We start from the raw sequence: 20,939 nt of genomic DNA, 5'->3' as shown, positions 1-20,939 counted from the left end.
TCCTGACGCTTGTTCCTTGGGAGAAGAGACCAATCCCCCCTGGCTCCAAGCTCCTCTCAGGCAGTTCAGAGATCAGAAGGTCTCCCCTCAGCTCCTGTTCTCCAGCTGAACCCCCCAGGTCCCTCAGCCGCTCCCATCACACTTGTGCTCCAGACCCTTCACCAGCTCTGTTCCCTTCTCTGAACTCACTCCAGCACCTCAAGGTTTTTCTTGTCATGAGGGGAACAAATCTGACCCCAGGATTTGAGGTGGGGCCTCAGCAGTGTCCAGTGCAGGGGGGCGATCACTGCCCTGGTCCTGCTGGGCACACTGGTCTTGGTAGAAGCCAGGATGCTGGTGGCCTTTTTGGCCACACAACGCTCACATGAATTCATGGCTTGCAGCTCTCCATCAAGAGTAACACAGGTGGTATGTTTATAAAGGGACACCGTTAAGGCAAAAGTAACGCTCTGGCTTTATCTGTAACCCTCTCCTTGCGCTATTGCATCCGACAAGCACCATGCCAAGAGCAAGCTGCGCCCATTGCCAGGGCTGCTGGGCAATAAAACAGGTATTGTCAGGTTCCTTAACATGTTGCGGCACAGCAGCCCGAGCTCTTGAAAGGGCTGCGATAGGGAACAGTGTTGTCTGTCTTAGATGGTATCTCAGACTTGACACAGAAGTGTAAAATGCCAGGCTAGATGTTTGCAGAGACTTGTCAAGCCAAGGGAATCCATGCCAACACGAAACATTGGGAAAGAGCTTAAAAAGGCAGATCATGGTATGTTTGCTTGTCGAGCTCAACTGCAGGTTGCTTTCGCCATTGACAGAGACTTTTTGGCCAGTCTGTGACTGTCAGGGGAAGGTGCAGCCTCTGGCACCATCATCCAGCTGGAGGGACCAGGAATGCCGGCTGGGACCCCTGTGCCCAGGGGCCTCCCAGGGCCCCAGAGCTTGTCCAGGGCAGGGATGTCACACTGTGGCTTGAGAGATGCCCAGGATAACAAATTTCTCACTGAACATTTAATTAATAACTGCTTCATATTACTACTTCCTTAAGCGTTTTTTCCCCTTCTCTGCTCATAAATGAGATTATTTTCTCCCGTTACCTTGCAACAAAAAGGATGTACAGCAGCGCAGGTCAGGCTCCTCCGCTGTCTGGTGCATTGTGGACCATCCTGGCCATCACCACAGATAATATATACAAACAGAATGCAGAGATGAAGTGATTTTTGTTGCATCCTCCTGTTATCTCCATCTCCGCACCTTCTCTGGGGATGAAATAGTGCTCATGGGGAGACGGGGTGCGGCGGGGGCTTAACTCTGCCTCTCACCCCTCACAGAAAACCTCACTCCTGCTGCTGACAAGTTTTTTCCTTCTTTTTCCCTTACCTGAAGTGACCTCACATTGCATTTGTGGCACCAGGATGTTTGTGTGCGGGTGAGACTCAGCACCTTTGGCAGCAGCACTCAGTGTGGCACCGTTTTGGAGCTGCCGAGCTGCTGGCAGCAGCAGCATCCCCCGTGAAGGTGGCCAGGTATCCCGCTGCAAGGGGTTAATGCTCTGAAAAAGCCTCTTCTGGTGATTTGCCTCATATTCCTGGTCATCACTCTGGATAAATGGCCGGTGAAGCACCTCTGCCGCTTCTTTCCACTGAAGATCCTGGTATGGGGGGATAAAACACAGCACAGCGGTGTCTGACCTTCTGATTCCACTGAACGCAGCCACGGGAAAAAATCCTTACTTGTTCTCAGTTTCAGCCTTTTGCTTCAGTTTTACAGTTCCATTTAATTGGCCCTAAAAGGGTCAATTTTCAGTCTTAACAATTAAAGCATGGACTTTGTTTTGCCAAAGCTTGTCTGAGCCCTCGCTGCAGAAAGCATCTTTGCAAAACTTGTCTCCTTGAACATTTAAACTGTCAGACCTAATTATCCGCATTGCTTCAGCTGAATGGGTCTCTTTCCTCTCAGCCAGCAGCAATATTTTGTTACTGTCTATGAAACATAAACTGCATCCCAAGTTAGAAGCAGCCGCTTCCTGAATCGCCACTTGTACCATCATTGTGGATTTGCCTCTTGAGCTAAGGTTTTAAATGCTCAGCCCTTTGCAAAACGCTCCCCAAAGGCAGATGGGAGCCGCATCAGTGTCCTCCTCTGCCTTCTGCCTTGCAGAAAAGCCCGAGCTGGACGAGATCACCCTGGAGCGAGTGCTGGAGGAGCTGGAGACCATGTGCTATGAGAACATGAACATCGCCATTGAAACGGAGGAAGGTTTGGGCATCGAGTATGACGAGGATGTGGTGTGCGACGTCTGCCGCTCGCCGGAGGGGGAGGATGGCAACGAGATGGTTTTCTGCGACAAGTGCAACGTCTGCGTGCACCAGGTGAGCCCCCACTGCAGGTTTTGGCTGTTGGCACATCACACTCCTGTACCCTCCCCACGGTTCCTCCCATCCCCACCGTCCCTCTCGCCACGAGCGGCTGGAGATCCCTACTCAGCTGTTCTAGTGGATTCCCAGCACGTCTGCAGCAGAGCAGGGGTGGCAAATGGGGTCTTGGGTAGATGGCAGGCAGCAAACTTGCCTTTTTTTGCTTTCTTAGCCCCAACCCTTGATAAGTGCCCACAGAAATGAAGAGCCAGAGGCTGAGAACCACCTCCTGCGAGCTTGCTTTGCCCCCTCCCTCTGTTCCCTGTGATATTTCATTTTATGCCTTTTCTTCCATTAATGTGCTGATTCTTCTTTCTTTACGTTATCTTTCTTTAGCCCATCTTTCTTTATTAAACTGCAGCCATGGGACCTTTAGCACCCAGAGATGACCAGGACCATGTGTAGGACTGTGGGCTGGGAGGGATGCAGGGCTGCAGCCTTGCACTCACTTGCATGGACCTCCCCCCTCCTCCCCAGCATTATACTGAGGGTACTGGGGCCTTCCAACTCCGCTAGTGCAGTCTCCCATTACAGGGTTTCTGTCCCATCTTCCCTGCTATACAAGTATAGGATTACGTGTTTATTTTGCTGCCTGGCGGAAAGTAAATTTATTTTTAGAATTGAGTGCAAACACTTCAAGCCCTTACTGGGGGGGTCTGTGGGCTCCTGCTCTTGGGGAAACCTTGATAAGGAGAAAACAGCCGTGCAAGGGTCTCCCTGGACTCCTCATGGGTTCCGGGAGATTTTGCTGGTCGTGCTTTGAGGGGAAACACAGTGCAGTGCTGGGATGGTGGTGGCAGCTCGTGGGCTTCACCCTCTGTGTGGAGGGATTTTGGCTTTTTTTTTCCCTCTGAAGAGAGCCATTTGCTCATCTTTTGGGCAGCTTTTCCGTCATCACTTCCTGGAGGTGGGAGAGCATTGGAGATATCTATAGTTGCGGGATGTGGGTGTTTTGAATGGTTTCCATCAGTGAATCAGATTCCACAAAATACCAGGACCATTCAGTGTTGGGGTTGATTTTTAATTTTGTTTTTAACAAGCCCAAGTGGCAATGCAGGCCATGAGCTGGCACGGGCCTCAGGGTGGGCAGGTCAGCGTGCACGGGGCTGCTGTGGGGACATACGGACCCTGGCTGTCCCCACCGTGGGCCATGGCACCTGTGGTCTCCGCTTTCGGCATCAACCCCAGTGCTGGGAGCAGAGCGGTGCTGCAGAAGGGGACACAGCGGGCTGGATTTCAAGGCTCTTGAAATAAAAGTTTTTCCATTGTTTTCAGAGAGCAGAGTCCAGCCCAGTGACAGCCCATAAACTGCCCCTGATTTAATCTCTGCCCTGATTTACACAGGTCCAGAGCCACAGCGCAAGGTATTATGTGGCATCATATTCCTTATCTAACCTGCCCCATGCCTTTGCAAGCCCCACATCCAAAACTTGTTGGGGACGATGCTTTCCTGTGGGGAACCAGATGCCGATGCCAGGGATTTAGTGTATTTGGGAAGCAGTGGAGGGGAGCTGGGGTCCCGTGGGGCATGCCCAGACCGGTGCCTCGTCCTCCTGCATCCCAGCGGGAATGGGCAGAGCAGGGTTGTGCCAAGACACACATTGGTGAGTTATGGTGCCAGAGGGGATCGTTGTAATTATCTTATCCGCATAACACAAGCCATGAGGCTTGCTATTAGTTAATTTCTATGAAATGTAGCTTTTAGAAAACACATACAATCTTAATTTCTAAATTTTTGGTGAGGAGGAATCTTCCCCCCACTGCTAAGCCATTGTGGTTCATTGCTCTTGTGGTAACAACGTCGCACATCTCTTTAGCGCAGGAATGATCCATCCAGGTTGCAGCCACGATGCTGAGGTCCTGTCGCTACCAAATCCCTGTTCCCAGGCGTGGGGACACAGCCGAGCTCTCTCTCTGTTACGTGAACCAGGCCAAGCTTTGCCCTGGCTCAGCATCCTCCCCATTTTTTTGGTGTCCCCTTCTCTTTGATGTCGAGCCCATGACAGGCACAGTGATACAAACAGCTGCTCTGCTCCTACTGAGCTGGCTCCGTGTTCCCGGAGCACCTTCGGTCGGACTGGCATAGGACTGGGAGAGTGTGTTTAGCTGATAACCCGCATCATTTCCAGAGCTGCTCCTTCTCCAGGACAGAGGCTCCTAGGAGTAGAATTGCACCTTCAGCTGCTCTAAAGCCTCTAGGAATAAATAACCAAAAGCCAAGGCTCTGCTAGAGATGTACACCTGGTTGTAATTCCTGTTTTCCCTGGGATTTTGAGATCGCTCTGCCAGTTTGTTCTCCTGGTAGTACATACCTAGCTGGTTTTGTCTGGTACTAAATCACATTTTATAAAACTCTGTTACAAACAAGATTTATGTGTCAGATTTTGAGGCACTGTGAAACACACAGTTAAGTCTCCGAACTGTGTAGACTCACAGCAATAATATTACCTCCCTTAATTCCTTATTATCACAATAAGATGTTCATGAAGTGGGTTTTTCCCCTTGGAAGTCACTATCAGAGTCACTTTGTGGTCTGAGGCAGCCTAAAGCCATGTTATTAAGTCTGTTTTGGCCAGTAAAGGCCAAAGATGTACTTTTCCCACGCTCCCGCATCTCTGTGTGCCCTCTCTGCCCCATCCCCACCTGCGGCTCTGGCACTTGCTGTGGCGGTGACTTACAGCACTGGGACGAAAAACTTGCTATTTTTTGGGGTAAACTACAAGAAACAGTGTTGATAAATGCCCGGACTGAGTTTACAGCCAGCAGCGCTGGGGGTGCTTATCGGTGCTGCCCGCTTGCCTTCTGGAGGGATGTCAGAGCAACCAGATCTAGACTTAACTACATCACCTCGCTTAAAGTAGACACAGCCACACATTTAGCGCCCAAGGCAGTTGTCTACCGCTCTTGAAAACCGTTTAAGTGTGACTTATCAGGACCTGCTGGAGAAAAACTGTCTAGTTTTAGCAGTAGTTGTTTTATACAGTCGTAAGTTACAGCCGAAGTGGAAAGTATTTTATCGTCACCATTTCGTGATACGGCTTATCATTTGGCTCTTCCCCAAGTACAGAATCGAAATATTTATGAAGCGCTTTGGCTTTTCTGCATCCTGTGCTATCACAGCAGGTTGGGAGCTCCGTGGGTGACCAGAGTCCTTTAGCTCTGGCTCTCCTGGCCATAGTCTTGTCCTTGCCTCCTTTAGGTTTATCTTCCTTTAGATTTACCATCCTTTTTGGTTCCTCCCTTCTGATTTATATTCATGACTATCGGTTTCCCCTTTTTACCTTTCCGTAGTTCTTTTCGCTTCCCCTTTGGGCTGGGTTGGGTGTGTAACCAATGTGGGCAACTTTCTTAATCATGGGGTTGTGGCTTTTCAGCCCTCAGCTACCTCAGAGGTTTTTTCCACACAGCGTTTCTTACTTCTCTGAGTTGTCGTGGGTCTGGTAGCTGTTCAGGAATGGGCAGGAGATGAGCAGGTAGATGTCTGCATGGCAAAGGTGCCAGTGATGGGGGCTCTAATGGAGCAGCCTGGATGCCCCCAGCACCCTGACACACAGCCGGGTGGATGCTTGGCACGATACACAGCACGTTTGTCTACTTAGCTTTTAATTAAAAACCAGGACATATTGATCCAGGATGAGTCTCCACATGAAAATAGGGAAGGCAGCGAGGAAGGAAGAACTTAACCTCACTGTCTGTGACTGCGGAGCTGCTTTACATCTGCTGTTTATCATTAGGATGCCCAGATGCAGTGGCAACAAGCCAACGGTAGTGAAAAAGGTGCGAGGGAAGGAGGAGACACTGGAGGATGCTCTTCCTGGGCTGCTGGGGCTAATCCTTCTCTCTTGTGTCCCCACAGGCGTGCTACGGCATCCTGAAGGTGCCCATCGGGAGCTGGCTGTGCCGGACCTGCGCCCTCGGGGTTCAGCCAAAGTGTCTCTTGTGCCCCAAGAGAGGGGGAGCCCTGAAGCCTACCCGGAGCGGGACGAAATGGGTCCACGTTAGCTGTGCCTTATGGATACCTGAAGTAAGATGATTTCCAGCCTCCTCTTGACACGTGTGTGGGCACAGACCTGGTTTCCAGATCTCAGCCTACGATGTTCATTTATGGTTTAAATAGCAAGTCCAGTTTGGTTCGTCAAGCCGTGCCCGGGTCAGAGCTGCCATGCCGGTCGGTCATCGGGCTATGTGTTTAATTAGCAGCTGAGCTGCAACTCATTAAGGGAGGACAGAGGTGGGGAGTAAAGGTACAGAGGTGGGGGCATTCACAGGACCTGCCTGGGCAGGGTAAAGCTGATTTTGTGTGCCCATCTGAGATACACAGCGACATCCAGGTGAGGAATTAGTTGAGAGGAAACACTGTCATGAATTTTTACTTCCATTTCATCCAGATTTGCTTCTGGGGTTTTGGGTTTGTTTTTTTTTTCCCACATTACAAATGACACTGAAAAATAACAAATAAATTATCCATCCATAATTCATATTGCTACAGACATCACCTTGTAGGAGATTTGGGATGGTAACCAGCATTTACAACTCGTCTTCTATTTCATTACCAGGTTAGCATTGGATGTCCTGAAAAAATGGAACCCATTACAAAGATCTCACATATCCCAGCAAGCAGATGGGCTTTGTCCTGCAGCCTCTGCAAGGAGTGCACTGGGACCTGTATTCAGGTGTGTATTTTGACACTGAAATACTCAGACCTCTGGGGCTGTGCCTGTAGTAGCCACTGGAGAGTCTCGACTTGTTGGCAGACACGATCTGGCTGAGGCTTGTTCCTGCTCTGAGTAAACCTAACAACAGCGAGCACTAGCACTCGTCAGACATCATCAGGTGCTGTTTGCAATCGTTTAATGTATTGAGTGCTAGGAATCTAGATTAACTGTCTTTGCATAACACGGGGATGTTGCTGTAGTGACACTAATTACTGGAACTACAAATGACCTTGGTTTGAAATCAGGAATCTCCAGCAGAAATGCTTGGCATAGCTTCTGGAAAAGTGAGATACTCATGAGATATGTAGCCTGAGTATTTCACAAACCAGTGGGGATTGGCTGAGAAGCCTTTCTTTTGGGGGTATATCAGGAAACCCTGGAATTAGATAGTCCTCAGTAGCCTGCTGGCTTGGAAAATAGAGTATTGACTGCATGTTACATTCCACATTTTCTCCACACCTAAGCAAACCACTGCAGGCATCTGATTGCCAGCTCTCCCCCCAGCAGCAGCGTGAGATGTTCTCTTTTCAGACCGAAAGCAGGATGCTTTGGGCTTTCCTGTTACAAAAGTGGGGCAGAGCTTCCAAGACCATGATCTCTCTTCTTGGGGAACAAAGAGCAGAAGCTGCCATCCAAAATGCAGCAGACTTGATGCAGGAGCATTTGGAGAGCCTTCTTGCATCCAGTGATTTCCCTGCGTCCCCCTACTCTGCCAGTGTAAGGGGCTGACAGTCCTTAGGAAGGGGCTGGGGGATCATAGAATCTTGGAACAGTTTGGGTTGGAAGGGACTTTCAAAGCTCATCCAGTGCCACCCCTGCCATGAGCAGGGACATCTTCACCAGCTCAGGTTGCTCAGAGCCCCGTCCAGCCTGGCCTGGGATGTCTCCAGGGATGGGGCATCCACCACCTCTCTGGGCAACCTGCGCCAGGGTTTCACCACCCTTGTTGTAAACAATTTCTTCCTCCTGTCTAACCTGAATCTCCCCTCCTTTAGTTTAAAACCATCACCCCTTGGCCGATTAGATCTGCTGCTCTGCCGTGCTGCTGCCTGTTACTTTCATTGGCAGACCAGGCGTGGAAGCAGTCTTGGTGTGCAGAGAAGGATGGACTAGCTTTGAAAAATTGGGAGAAAGTTTGGAATGTGGCCCAGTTCCAACTGTTGAGCTCCCGTACAGCAATGGGAGCTGTACCTCAGAGGTCGGTGTAGGCAGAGGTGACTGTTGGGGACCAGAATAGCTGACTGGTTGCAGAAGGACGATAGGAATAGTATCTCCGCAGGCTCTGTTACGTTTGTGTGACTGCCTTGGGTTTAATACTTTAAAGGGAGCTATTTAAAAGCAATCCCCTTAGCTTGAAATGAAATATCACAATACTTCTTTAAATCTCTAGCGTTGACTCACTTCTTTTTTGATGGCTCTGGGTGGATCTGCTTATTCACCCTGCCAGATGGAGATACTGTGTCATAACGGCAACTGCTTTCAAAGAACGGAAGGGCAGGGAAGGAGGCAAACAACAGGCTTGGTAGCATCAAAAAGAATTCAGCTTCTCTGAGGCTTCATCCTCTTAGTGCTGGCATGGCACGGGAGCTGTGAGATCCCTGGGACTGAATGGATTTGCATTAAAGGTCACCTGAGATGGAACAGGAGCTTTATTGTCTTCTGTGCCGGCTGCTTACAGTTTCTAAGTCTTCACGAGATTGTCACCGGAGCATTCTCCGAGGCCACCCTAGCACGCCCGAGATGGTTTAGCTTCAAGGAAAAGGGGGAGAAGAAGCAAAAAAAGCAGGCATTGACTTTATTTAAGGATTTATGGGGTAAATCAGCAAATTCACCCATGGATAAATAAACACGCTCCATACTCAGTGGTACAGAGCTCTGTTTTGAAAGCTTATGTTTATGAAGCATTTTTTTGATTAGTGCCTGTTTATACAGGTGTAATCTAACTACCTTTGTCAGCGTTTCAGGTTTATGACCCAGCTCTGAAAGGAGAAGATTGTTTTCTGCTAAAGCACTGAGCTTTTATCCTTGGCAGTGAGAATCGAGTGTTCCAGGTCAGGCAGGTCTGGGGAAGGAGGGGTGTTACTTCCATGAGGGGTTTTTCCAAGTGGCTGGTTAGAACTGGGCTTTGCTGAAATGGGAGGTGATATCCAGAGGTCAAGCTTGGAGGAGCGAAAGACCATCGTCCCAGAGGGGCATGGGGATGCTCAGAAAACACCCACCTCCACCACATTTATGGAGACGAATATGAGGTATTTCTACATAGGCACCTCTGTGCCTTGGGGTATTTTTCCCCATCCAAATTTGGCTGTAAAAATGGAAACGAACCCAAGGAATCCTGAGGAAGGGCTCCCCACTGCTCTCCATGCCTCTGACCACGATGCTTGTCTGTAATTACTTCCGTTGCTTGGCTGGTGCGGAGCTGTGAACCCAGGGTAACTTGGTGTGGCTGTAGCTGAGCCAGAGTTCCTGGATGCTGGGCAGGGATGCAGCCTCCTCATCTCCTGTTAAGGAGAAGTCATGACCTCATGGTGGTTCTTGTGGTCAGACATCAGGAGATGCCAAAGAGAGCTCAGTATCCAGCAGGAATTTTCTCGTTTGCATTGCTAAGATGGAAAAGAGGATGCTAGGAGCTGGTCTCTGGCACAGCCTGAGTCCCAACTGCGCTTGCTTGGGACTCCAGCTCCTTCCTCACTTCTCAGAGCAACTGGAAGAGCTCACCAAGCCCTTGCAACACCGCACAAAATGCCAGGTCTTTATTAGTTGCTGGCAGGCTTCTCCAAAGGGCACCATCTTTTGTTGTCATTATCTTCCAGCTTTCTTTTTGGTGCTGTTTTTTTGGAGAAAAAGCCCTGGGAAGCGTCCTCCACTGCTCATTTATTATCGTTCCTTTGACCACTGCTGCCAGCTCCCCTTGAGCTGCTTGTGCTACTGGTCCCCACCCACTGGGATAACTGGTGTGGCAGTTCCCGGAGCTGTCATCCAATTGTGTCTGTAGCCCTGAAAATGTGCAGTTTGCCCTGGGGGGAAGAGCAGGGTGTTTGCACTGCACAGCCCCCTGCCATCCCCTGCCTCAGCCCCGCATCCTCCCAGGATGTCTCCATGCTGAAATCACCTGTTTTAGCTGAGAAGTGCTACCAGGATCCAGACCATCTGTGGTCACTAAAAATCACATGGTAGTTTTTGTGAGGATGCAGAAGTGTTGTGGCTGATGGCTTGGCTGGAATTCAGCACCGGTAATTAATTTTTCCTTCCTGAGTTCCCCTCGCAGGACTGTTGGAGGAGCTGCTTCCTTCCCCTCTGGCCCCAAACTGCAGCAGAGCATCGCTGTGAGCTGGTAAACTCCTTGGCAAATAAAATCATCCCTCTGTTTCTTCCCAGTAAGAGTGGTTCGAGGACTAATTAACAGCCTGTGTTAATCTCTGGTGCAGTTTTCACCCTCTCTCTCGGAATTCTGTTTGGGGATGGATTTGCCTGGCTAAGCAAAGTGTGCTGAAATCCTTGAATGAAAGGTGCTGTAAGATAACGAAACATGATCAGTAATGAAGCAGGCTTGGGGACTGCACCATTCTTTTGAGCCTGGTTTATTCTGCATGGCAGATCCCTCCTGCCCATGAAGAGCAGCTTCATTCCACCGTTCTGGGATGTATCAATATGTTTTTATTGTCAGTTTATGCAAAGACCTCAGGTAGCCACGGCTGACCAGGTACCTTTCTTTGCTGCCCTGTCAGCTGAGCTGCCTAATTATTTTCTGTTTGCATTTTGGGCACGGTTTCTGACAAGCGCTGCTTGCCATCTGTTAGAGGAGAGATCCAGGGTGGGTGTCACTTGCTTTGCTTTACTCCTAAGGTGGAGCGATGGTCGTTCCTGTGAGCAGGACGTCGTCCTGGCAAAAGCCACAGCAGTGCTGTTAATGCTGTTAGTAGCGCTGGTGGCAGAAACAGGAGGGAGGGGAGATGGCTGCCTGGCTTTCCTTAGCTCACGTACTTCATCGATGGCAGCGAGTTTTTAATCTCCACTTTTTCTACATTTATGTGCGTAACAGCACAAAAAGGATGCTGTAGTTTGAAGCACCTGTGGCTGTTACACCAGAACAACCAAGATGGAGTACGTCAGGAGTGCATGAGGAGTCCATCAGGAGTACGTCAGGAGTATGTTAGGAGTACATCAGGAGTACCACAAGGGCTCTGTAGCTCCATGCAGCACCATTACCATGTTGGCTACCAGAGAAGAAAGCTCGGTCATGGGAACTTTCAGCTGGCAAAGGCAACCTGAAAGTACATCACAAATCCGCCTTATATTAGCGCTCACCCCATGGCTGCAGTAGTGAGCACCTGCACTTTAAAAGCCATCGTATGATGTACTGACAGGCCTGAATAAATCTGGATGCTGCAGAGTTGGGCTGGGCTCCTGCTGTCCCCCGTGCGGTACCAGAAACAAACAGTCCCGTGCAAGCTGATTTTTGCGAGCTATCACCTATTTTCACGAGCAACTTCTGGCTGAAATTAGGAACAAATGGCTGTATTTACACAAGGTAAGCGGGGGGTTGGAGTGCATAATCCACTTGGATTTGGTGTCCGCAGGAGTTAGTGCCCAGCATTGCTGCCCGCAGCCCTGCTGGCACAGCTCAGGGCTCGGCGGGGGCTGCAGCCAGCTTGTCCCACTGGTTTCGGAGGCTTTGGAGCAGGGCCTGGAGAACCCCCTGGAGAACCCTGGGAGGGGAGGACTTGGGCACTGCTTGCCAATGCTTTTCGTGGCCCTGGCAGCTGCACAGGTCTCTTGCTTTCATAAGGACCAGCAGATTCATAAACAAAGTCAGGGGAAATATCTAAAAGCACACTGGGTGACTGAGCAGGAGTTCTGGGCTGATGGGATGAAGATAAAAAGACATAACACTTCTGTTCCTCAGCTACTAACAGAATTATTTTGTTTTTCTTTTTGAGAATAAAAGTGCAGCAAAGCCCAAGTAAAGCTCTACAGCATCCCGAATGGTTTGTCATCAATGTCCAGGAAATTTCCTGTTCCTCTGCCTGGTCCCTCAGGCCACAACTGCATCTTCATCCCCTGCAAGAACTATAAATGCTGAAATATGGTGCCTACAGTAATAGCCCACTTAAAATGTCTCATTATTGCAGTTTAACTGGTCATTAGCAGCTGGAATAGACTGATTTCGTATGGGTTATGGCTGAATTAATTACCTGACACTCTCAGCCATTAAAAAACAGTTAATGAGTAGAGGGGGAGAAGATACTGGCATGGACACGGGCACAGTGCTGGCTGGAGAGGTTCCTCTGTAGGAAACCAGGCTGGAGTTTGCTGCCTGTGGGGTCCAAAGTACTTTAAGCGTGAGATAGGTTAGGAAAATTGTTAAAAAATTAATCTGATAGAAGTTGAACAACATTCCAGCCACTATAATAGTTCTGAAAAGTTAATTTCATGATGTTTTACTCTGTATGTACTGAGTTCCCTTTTTTTTAATCCTTTTTAATGGAGCTCATTAGAGGCTATGTAATTTCCAGAGGAGAAAGACATCATGCTCTGAGTGTTGGCTGCTTCTGAGATACCATGTTCACTCATAATCCTTGACGTGTTCTGTATTGTTTCAGTAAAAATTACGCATTTGCTTTAGATGTGGTAACATAGCGGGGTAGTGTAAGGGTGAAATAGAGAAGAAAATTTCTTTGTCGGGAGAAATCCATTGACAGTCTTTGAGCATCCCATTGGGCCATGCTATTGTCACTGGCTGTTGATGTGTCTTGCTGGAAGAACCATCAGAAGCTCCTGTTGATGGAAGATGAAAGATGAGCAGGGCCTGTCACAGGGGAGGATTCAAGCAGGTGAGGTGGGAAGGTGCCTGCTGATATCTGCTATACCTGGGTTTCTTCTGCTTGTGTTTATGGCGTCCAGCTTGTAGGTGTGCAAGACTTGGGCAATACAGGTGTTCCTCCATAGGGAGAACCTGTGGTTGAGCATCCATCACTTTGTGGTAGGTGTTGTCACTCCCATGGGTGTCACTGGGTTTGTAGTAAGCGCTTGTGGTCCTGTAGTGTTGGTAAGCATCCCCCCACCAATTATGCTTTGCACTGGCTGTAAGCCCTTTCCTTTTCCTTGCAGTGCTCCATGCCCGCCTGCGTCACCGCATTCCACGTCACCTGCGCCTTCGATCACAACCTGGACATGCGGACTATTCTAGCAGACAATGATGAAGTGAAGTTCAAGTCCTTCTGCCTTGAGCACAGCACCGGTGCCACCAAGTTGCCCGAGGAGGCACGGACAGAGCCCGACCAAGCCCAGCTGGACTTGGAGAAGGTCACGCTGCGGAAGCAGAAGCTCCAGCAGCTGGAGGAGGACTTCTATGAACTTGTGAAGCCATCAGAGGTGGCTGAGAACCTTGACTTAAATGAATCGCTGGTGGATTTCGTCTACCAGTACTGGAAGCTGAAGAGGAAAGCAAATTCCAACAAACCGCTGCTGACACCAAAAACGGATGAGGTGGACAACTTGGCCCAGCAAGAACAGGATGTTCTCTACCGACGCTTAAAGCTCTTCATGCACCTCAGGCAAGACCTGGAGAGGGTGAGTACAGCTTTTCCTTTAGTGTTGTACCCGTGTGCTCCATCAGAGCTGCTTTAATGTGGACTGGCAGCTATAGACAGAACTAGCCCTGTTCCCTCTTGACCCCTCACAGTTGTGTCCCTTCATCTAGTGCGTATTCAGATGAGTAGTGGTGCTCAGCATGCATTTGTCATCGCTGCCAAAACACTGACACTGATGAAATAAGTCAGTGGTGGTCTCAGCTGGGGTTTCAAAATCTCTGTGGGGAGGGATGCTTCAGCGAGGCAGGTGATGCTGCAGCTTATATCCACTACATCTGAATAGTCTCAAACCACAAAATTGTCCTGTGCTGCCCCTCAGATGCTTTCCAGCAGCAAGGCATGGCATCACTTCATTACTTCCTCACATTAAACATCAAAGACGGGTGAATGGCAGGAGTGAGCTGCAGGGCCAGTGGGACTGGGCATTCCCTGCCGCAGCCCAAAGTGGGTCGGCTCCTTGGGGAGCTGCCGGCGGAGGCAGAGCTGTGCCAGAGGATGCAGCCGGAGGATGCAGGCATCCCTGTGGCACAGAGCATCCTTGCACAGGGGGAGGGAGCAGCTGCCCTCCACAGCAGCTTTTTGGGGGAGAACAAACGTTGGTTTAGCAGCAGTGCCAGAGCGGTGCCAGAGCCACCCCCGAGGCTGTGCTTGGTGCCGCACTGCGCTGCCAGCCTGCGGGTTTGGCTGTCATGGCTGCTCGGAGGGAAGGAGCAGGGGTGGGCAGAGGGAGGCTGGAGAGGAGGAGGGGTGGCCAAGGCAAGAAGCAGCCAGGGGAAGAAGAACAGAAGAAACACAGCACCTGGAGTGGAGACAGCAGAGAGCAGCCAGGGAGGGGATGGGTGCAGTAGCACCACTGCTAGTTGGGTACAGGGGCACGGCAGTGGGACAGGGACAGGCAGGGCAGGGCTGCTGAGCCTGGCATGCAGGGACTAAGCTCCCTCTCCTGCTCTGCTTAAAACCTGAGCCCTGCCTGGTCCCCCGTCTCCTGCTCCTGCCAGAGGGGTGGACCCATGGCCCCTGCCTGACCACCCTCCAGGGGTGCAAAACCATGGAAGGGCTCAGGGGGTCTCTGGAAGCAGCAAAGAAGGAGGAAGGCAGGAAAACAACATCACTTTGACCCGGTGGTGGAGGTGGTGCCATGGAGACCCTAAGCTGGGGGTGCAGAGAGCGCTGCAGGGGACATGCTGCTCCCTGGGAGGTGAAGATGACGGTGATGCTGCCCCTGCCTGTCCCTGAACTCTCTCTCCAAGCTGCTGTGGGTCTGTGGTGTAATTAAACCCATCGGAGAAAGGTGGTGCAGGTGAGGACTGTGTTCGTGTCCAGGTGGGGTTTTGGCTCTGGACCAGCCTGCCCTGGTCCTTTGCTGCACCCACCTCCTCAGGTGGGTCTCAGAGCCTGAGACCCTTCTCCTGTGTAAAAGCAACTGGATTTCAAGCTATTGATACCTTTTCTGTGGCCCTATTGGCCTTCATCCCTGTGTGTGTTGTTGCCATTGCTCTGCCAGTCTGTCCCTCCTTTGCTCCTGCCTTTACTGCATTATGTTTCCACCTCTATGTTGGGCTGGGCTGGTGCCACCGTTAATGAGTCTCTAGCACCAAGCTGTAGGCAATAGGCTGCAGCTGCCAGATCCAAGGGTGAGGAGTTCAACTCACTTTATTCCCGTCATCTGCTTCTTTATGTTGTAAATGTAAACCAGGCTGCTCCAACTCCCTCTGCTTCCACTTGCTCCCAGCCTGGCTTTCCCAGCTGCGTGGAACCACTGTGCATCTCTGGGTACAGAACTTTGCTCCAGGAGCTGCCTAATTCAAAGACACAGCATGGCAGCTTCTCTTTGATTTCTTTGTGTCAAAACTACAGGTTTTACCAGATTTCTCATTTTGTCGAGTTGCCTCCAGGCTTTGTGGGGTCATTCCCCATTAGTGTTTAGCCTTTGCTTAGCAACTCCTGGACGCGTTTCTCTGCCTGGGCCTGAAAGAGCTGTTTGTTTGCTCTTCTTGCAAGACGGGGGGAACAATAAATATTGGCCAGATCAAAGTTCAGTGCTCAGATGGGTGATAGGGGTTTAAATCCCATCACTGCCAACACACCACAGGTGTCTGATCCTGTTTCACTTGCAATAACGAGGCATCACGTTGTAGAATAGATCATAGAATCATTTTGGCTGCGAGACAACCTCAAGATCATCAAGTCCAACTGTTAAGCCAACACTGGCACAAAACCATGTCCCTAAGAACCTCATCTACATGTCTTTAAACCCTTCCAGGGATGGTGACTCCACCACTTCTGGGGGCAGCCTGTTCCAATGCCTGACAGCCCTTTCCATGAAGAAATTGTTCCCAAGATCCAATCTAAACCTCTCCGGTGCAGCTTGAGACCGTTTCCTCTCATCCCATTACTTTGATATTTCATATCAAATAGGGGTCAGAGAAGAGCAGCCTGGAGGGGTGGCTTTCAGAGGGTGTCCTTGGGATATCACATGCCATTTTAGTGTTTTCAGCAATTAATCCAGCAGAAATGGTTGTGATTTTGGGGCTGATGATGGCATCTGGATCCAAGTGTGGGGGAAGCAGAAGCAGTGGGGCAGATGGTGCAGGGACAGCCAGGGTGATGGTGTTTCCCTTTGCCATCCCTTGACCGCTGTCATTTCTGCACTTCAGTGTCAGCAAATTAAAGCTGTTGCCTGGGAATCCTAATACAGTCCCTCCGTTTTCTTTTGGGGCTTTTTTAACTCTCTTTGTCTTTTTATTTTAAGCTTTTTTCCAGGGACTGGTCGTTTAAATTAAAGCTGTAAAAAACCCTGTAGTTTCCAGGCTTTCATACCAGCATCTAAGTGTCACTTGAGGAAGCAGCGCTGGGTGGGGTTAAGCTGTGCAAGTGTGTGTGAATACCAGCAGTCTCTAAACAGAGCACAAGTCATGTTTTCTTCCAGGAATACCGAATCATAGAGATACCGCCAAACACTTTGAGATGCAGGTTGCCAGAGGCGGTTGTTTTTCTCATAAAGAAATTTTAGTTTGATGTTTTCTCCAATCCCGAACAAAAAAAGAGAATTTAGTAAAATATATAGCTCACTGATTTATGTTTCTAACTAGGTGACTCAACAACAACAAAAAAAGAGCAGCTCTTTCTCCTCTATTCCTCGGTGTTTCCAAATTGTCCTTAGGTAAGAACGATGCTATTAGGGGATGGCCATGGTCATCCTGCTGCTTTCACAGCCTTCGGTGGCAGAGATCAGGTAAGTGTGGGACGAGGTCCCGGCTTACCCTGTCACCATGAGAGGTACAAAGGCTCCTGACCCCGTAGGGGCAGTCCCCCAAGCCTGGAAATAGCCCAACCTTCCTCTGCAGAGAGGGGTTTGAGGACGAGGAGGAATCAGAGACATCAGGGTCATGTGCGAGTGTGGACATACCCATGCACATTAGTGCCTGTTGATTCAGACCGCCTCTTCCTCACCTTATTACAGGCAGTTTTGTTCTTTCACAACATCAGGAAGCTGAGTAAATGCTCTCAAACCCTGTTAGCTGCTATCAGCACTTTCTGTTTTGCACCTAAACCATCCGTTTCCTCCAAAAGCCGTGAAGCCTGCCGCAACCATGGTGACAGAGCCCGTCTCTCCAGCCACCCTTATGCAGGGCTGGCAAAAAGCGTGGCACTGAAATTTGTCCCAGGGCAGATGCCAGCGGGTGTCACAGCATAACCCTGTCATTGGGGGCTGCTGAGGCTGTTTATCGGCAACCCCATGTGACGAGCAGGGTTTAACAGAGCTCACACGAGCATTTGTGTCTCATGCTTTATTGTTTGCATTTATGGCTTCCCGCTTGGGTAATAGTTTCTTGTACTGGGACAAAATGCATCAGTGGTTTGCAGGTAGATGTGGAGTAAGAGTGAGTAATCGTATCGAGGGGCCAGATTTGGGGTAGGAGAGCTGCACCCGCTGCTGACCTGGGCCAGCATCACCTGGATATTTTGCTGTATTTTCTATGCTCTGTCCTGGCATTTGTTTTAGAGCAACAGGCAGTTCTGTAAGGCAGATGTGCAGATGGGTATCCTCATACCTGCAGCTCTGTCCCACCTGTACTCCTTCCCCTTGCTGGCTGCGGGAAGAGGGTCTCTCCCTCTATGCAAAAGGAGCAATTTGTGGATGAGAACTGACGTGTTGACCCAGGGCACTGAAGTACCTCTGAGCATTTGGCATTTCTTTGTGCAGGCTTCTGTGTCGGGTGTGAACAGGGCATGTGAGTGATGCAGCTGCTGGGCTGAGGGTTCAGCTCAATGCTTGGGGCCCTGTGCGTCTGCTGGACCTTTGCATAACTATATTATAGTGCTCCTTTTACAGCATCTTCTCTTCCAAGACTTTCCAGATCCTTTAGAGACATTAACTTCTTCATACAGGTCTGTGAAAATTAGCAGGAGATTAAAACACCCTGTGTGTCCCCACCGTTGCCATACCTGGGTAAGATCACAAAATAATTTACCTGTTTCTCCTAGCTCTGTTCCCATTTTGTGGGTCTTGGTCACTTTGTACACTGATGTGTAGCAACAACAGAGTTAAGGTGTGTGCTGCAACAAGTACTGGAAGTTAATCCCGACTAATCGGAGCAGATTAGCAGCATGCTTGGCCCCGTTTGACTCTGTGCATGTTGTGTTATTCGGGCTGAATTTGTGCCCTCAAAAGAACTGATGCTGAAGGGCAAACCCTGCCTGTGTGTTCAGGCCTTTGATGGGAGAAGTTAAAGGTTAACTTGCTTTACTGATTATGGTCAGAAGAAGCCAGAAAAGAGAGAGACTGTCCTGCATGGGGACGGCTTCAGACTGGGGCTGCCCCTTGGGCAGGACAGTCCCAGCTCGCTACTGCCCCAGGGACTGTCAGCGGTGGTGGCCAATGTCCCTCATGCTGTGAGAGAGGCTCGGGGAGCCGTGTTTGGGGTTCCCAAGGTGGCTGCTCTGGTTTGGAGTGGGTGCCCCAGGCAGACTGGCTGATATCTGCAGGGCTTTGCAGGGAGACTTGCTGCTGCAGGAGAGACTTGCTGTTGGGGTAAGCAAAGCTGCGTCTCTGGAGATATCATGCGTCCTTATGGCTTTCGTGTGCCCAGCACGTGTGCTGGAGAAGCCAGCCAGCCCTCCTTGTCCCCTCCATGGGGTCATGGCCATTGGAGCCAGAACAGACGTGTTTAAGAATCACAGAATCATAGAACAGTATGGGTTGAAGGGACCTTCCAAGCTCACCCAGTGCCACCCCTGCCATGAGCAGGGACATCTTCACCAGCTCAGGTTGCTCAGAGCCCCGTCCAGCCTGGCCTGGGATGTCTCCAGGGATGGGGCATCCACCACCTCTCTGGGCAACCTGGGCCAGTGTCTCACCACCCTCAGTGCAAACAATTTCTTCCCCATGTCTAGCATGTTTAGGTTTTGAATAATTCACTGCATGGTCTTTCCCACATGTATTGCGCAGTTTGGATCAAGACTCCTCATCTGTAGTCCTGGCATATCCAAAGAGCCCTGGTAGAAGTTTTGGTGCAGCGCAGATGATGGAGAGATGAAGAGGACGGAATCACGGGGCACAGGGATTTCCAGCAGCGACACAGCTTGAGAGGACCTTCTTTGAACCCTGTCTAAACCAGACACTGTTTCTTGTGTTTCTGTAGGTTAGAAATCTCTGTTACATGGTGACAAGACGGGAGAAAATGAAACACACCATTTGTAAACTCCAGGAGCAGATCTTCCATCTCCAGATGAAGCTTATTGAGAAAGATCTTTACCCAGGTCAGTACCACTTGCCAGAGCTGGTTCTCACACATGTACGTGCCATCTTCTGCAGCTAAAGACTCGTGCCCGAGTCTCAGTCCCCACCTCAAGGAAACCAGAGCTGCCCCCGCCCCTGCCGTGTTTTTTAAGCACAGTTTGTATTTTGACTCTTTGCACATCTCCAGTTTTGTTCAGAAACAAACAATAAAACCATAACCTGGGTGACCAGGAGTGTTGGAGCCCCTTGTTTTTCACAGATCCCTCTTGAACCTCCTCTCCACAGGAATCAGTCAGAAAGACTAAATGTTTGGTTAGATGGTGATGCTAAGGCAGCGTTTTGGGTGACTTTCGTGGAGATGGAGCTGTTTGGGAGCAGATGACAAATCCTGGGCACCGGGCTGCTGTCATTGGGGCTGATCCACGGCAGCTGGCTCCCTGGCACAGATCAGCAGCCCTCGCTTTGGACTCTTTGGAGATGCCTTTGGCTCTGTCAAGAACCGAAGGTTAAGCTGCTGGTGGGATGTCTATTGCACCTAGAGACCAGCTCCTTTAGCTCTGGTTGGCTGCAGCTCTCTGCTCCATGTACTTACTAGTCAAGAACATGGCACTACTGCATGCAAAACCTCTGGCACCTTTTATTAAGGAACTGAAATAAAGTTTATTTCCTTCTGCCCCATTTTTTTTTCCTTTTGCACAAGTAGTGCCAGAGCCCACAGCTCCTGCTCCCCCCTCCTTTCCCTTCGGTGGCAGCGCAGACCAAAACCCATGGCTGCAGAACGGTTTTTCCAGCAGCAGCATCTGGTGCTTTGGCAGACTGTGCCGACGGTTGTTGTGTTTGTGGCTTTGGAGTTGCGTTTGAAGCCATCACATGGCTGGGGTTTCTTCAGGAACCGTCTGGGCTGAGCTTTCTTTGACAAAAGTTTCCTTTGACTGAAGCTTTGGAGGCTGAGAAGTGTGTATGTTGAGAGGTTTGTGACTTGGAGTCTGTGCTATTTCCTCTCAATGGCCAGAGGCAGGCAGCTGTGCAGGGCAGGGGTGACCAGGACCTGAGGAGATGTGGGTCTCAGTCCCCAGGACTCTCCATACATCCTCACTGAACCAGCGATATGGGTCACCAGCTTGGACACACACAAAATGGTGTTCCTGGTGTTCCCACCAAGGGCAGACCCTGTGCTGCACATCCCCAAAGCCGTTCCCTGGCACCCACAACATCTGTGCTGGGTGCTGCTCCCAGCAGTGATGCTGTTGGCCTGGGCGGCGAGGCGGGAGGTCCAGCTTGGCAGTAATGGGTGGATTGAAGACAAGACCAACAACCTCAGATCCTGAAGGCAGATGCCATGTGCTGTTGCTGCCTGGCTCTGGGGGTTTTGAGGGAATTGCAAAGGACCTTGTGATGCTCTTCAGTTCAGCTGGTTGAACTCAGTTTATCATTTGCAGTTCTTGGGAGGAGACAGGTGCTGGGTAGGTTGCCAGGAAGG

The 20,939-nt window shown here is 50.2% G+C and overlaps 1 protein-coding gene across 4 annotated transcripts in view; it reads left to right on the top strand.

Moving 5' to 3' along the window:
* JADE2 (jade family PHD finger 2) overlaps positions 1 to 20,939 on the top strand; it is a 78,769-nt gene that overhangs the window by 48,113 nt on the left and 9,717 nt on the right. For all 4 annotated transcript variants that reach the window (XM_071814751.1, XM_071814752.1, XM_065848905.2 and 1 more), the window contains 5 exons: positions 2,152 to 2,363; positions 6,265 to 6,432; positions 6,965 to 7,081; positions 13,235 to 13,696; positions 19,362 to 19,479. In XM_071814751.1, coding sequence (XP_071670852.1) covers positions 2,152 to 2,363; positions 6,265 to 6,432; positions 6,965 to 7,081; positions 13,235 to 13,696; positions 19,362 to 19,479 — 1,077 coding nt within the window. The remainder of the gene's footprint in view (positions 1 to 2,151; positions 2,364 to 6,264; positions 6,433 to 6,964; positions 7,082 to 13,234; positions 13,697 to 19,361; positions 19,480 to 20,939) is intronic.

This window comes from Patagioenas fasciata, chromosome 14 (genome assembly GCF_037038585.1).
Source record: "Patagioenas fasciata isolate bPatFas1 chromosome 14, bPatFas1.hap1, whole genome shotgun sequence".
Lineage (NCBI taxonomy): Eukaryota > Metazoa > Chordata > Aves > Columbiformes > Columbidae > Patagioenas > Patagioenas fasciata.
The sequence above is the reverse complement of the archived record's forward strand: the minus strand, read 5'-3'. Positions and strand labels throughout refer to the sequence as shown.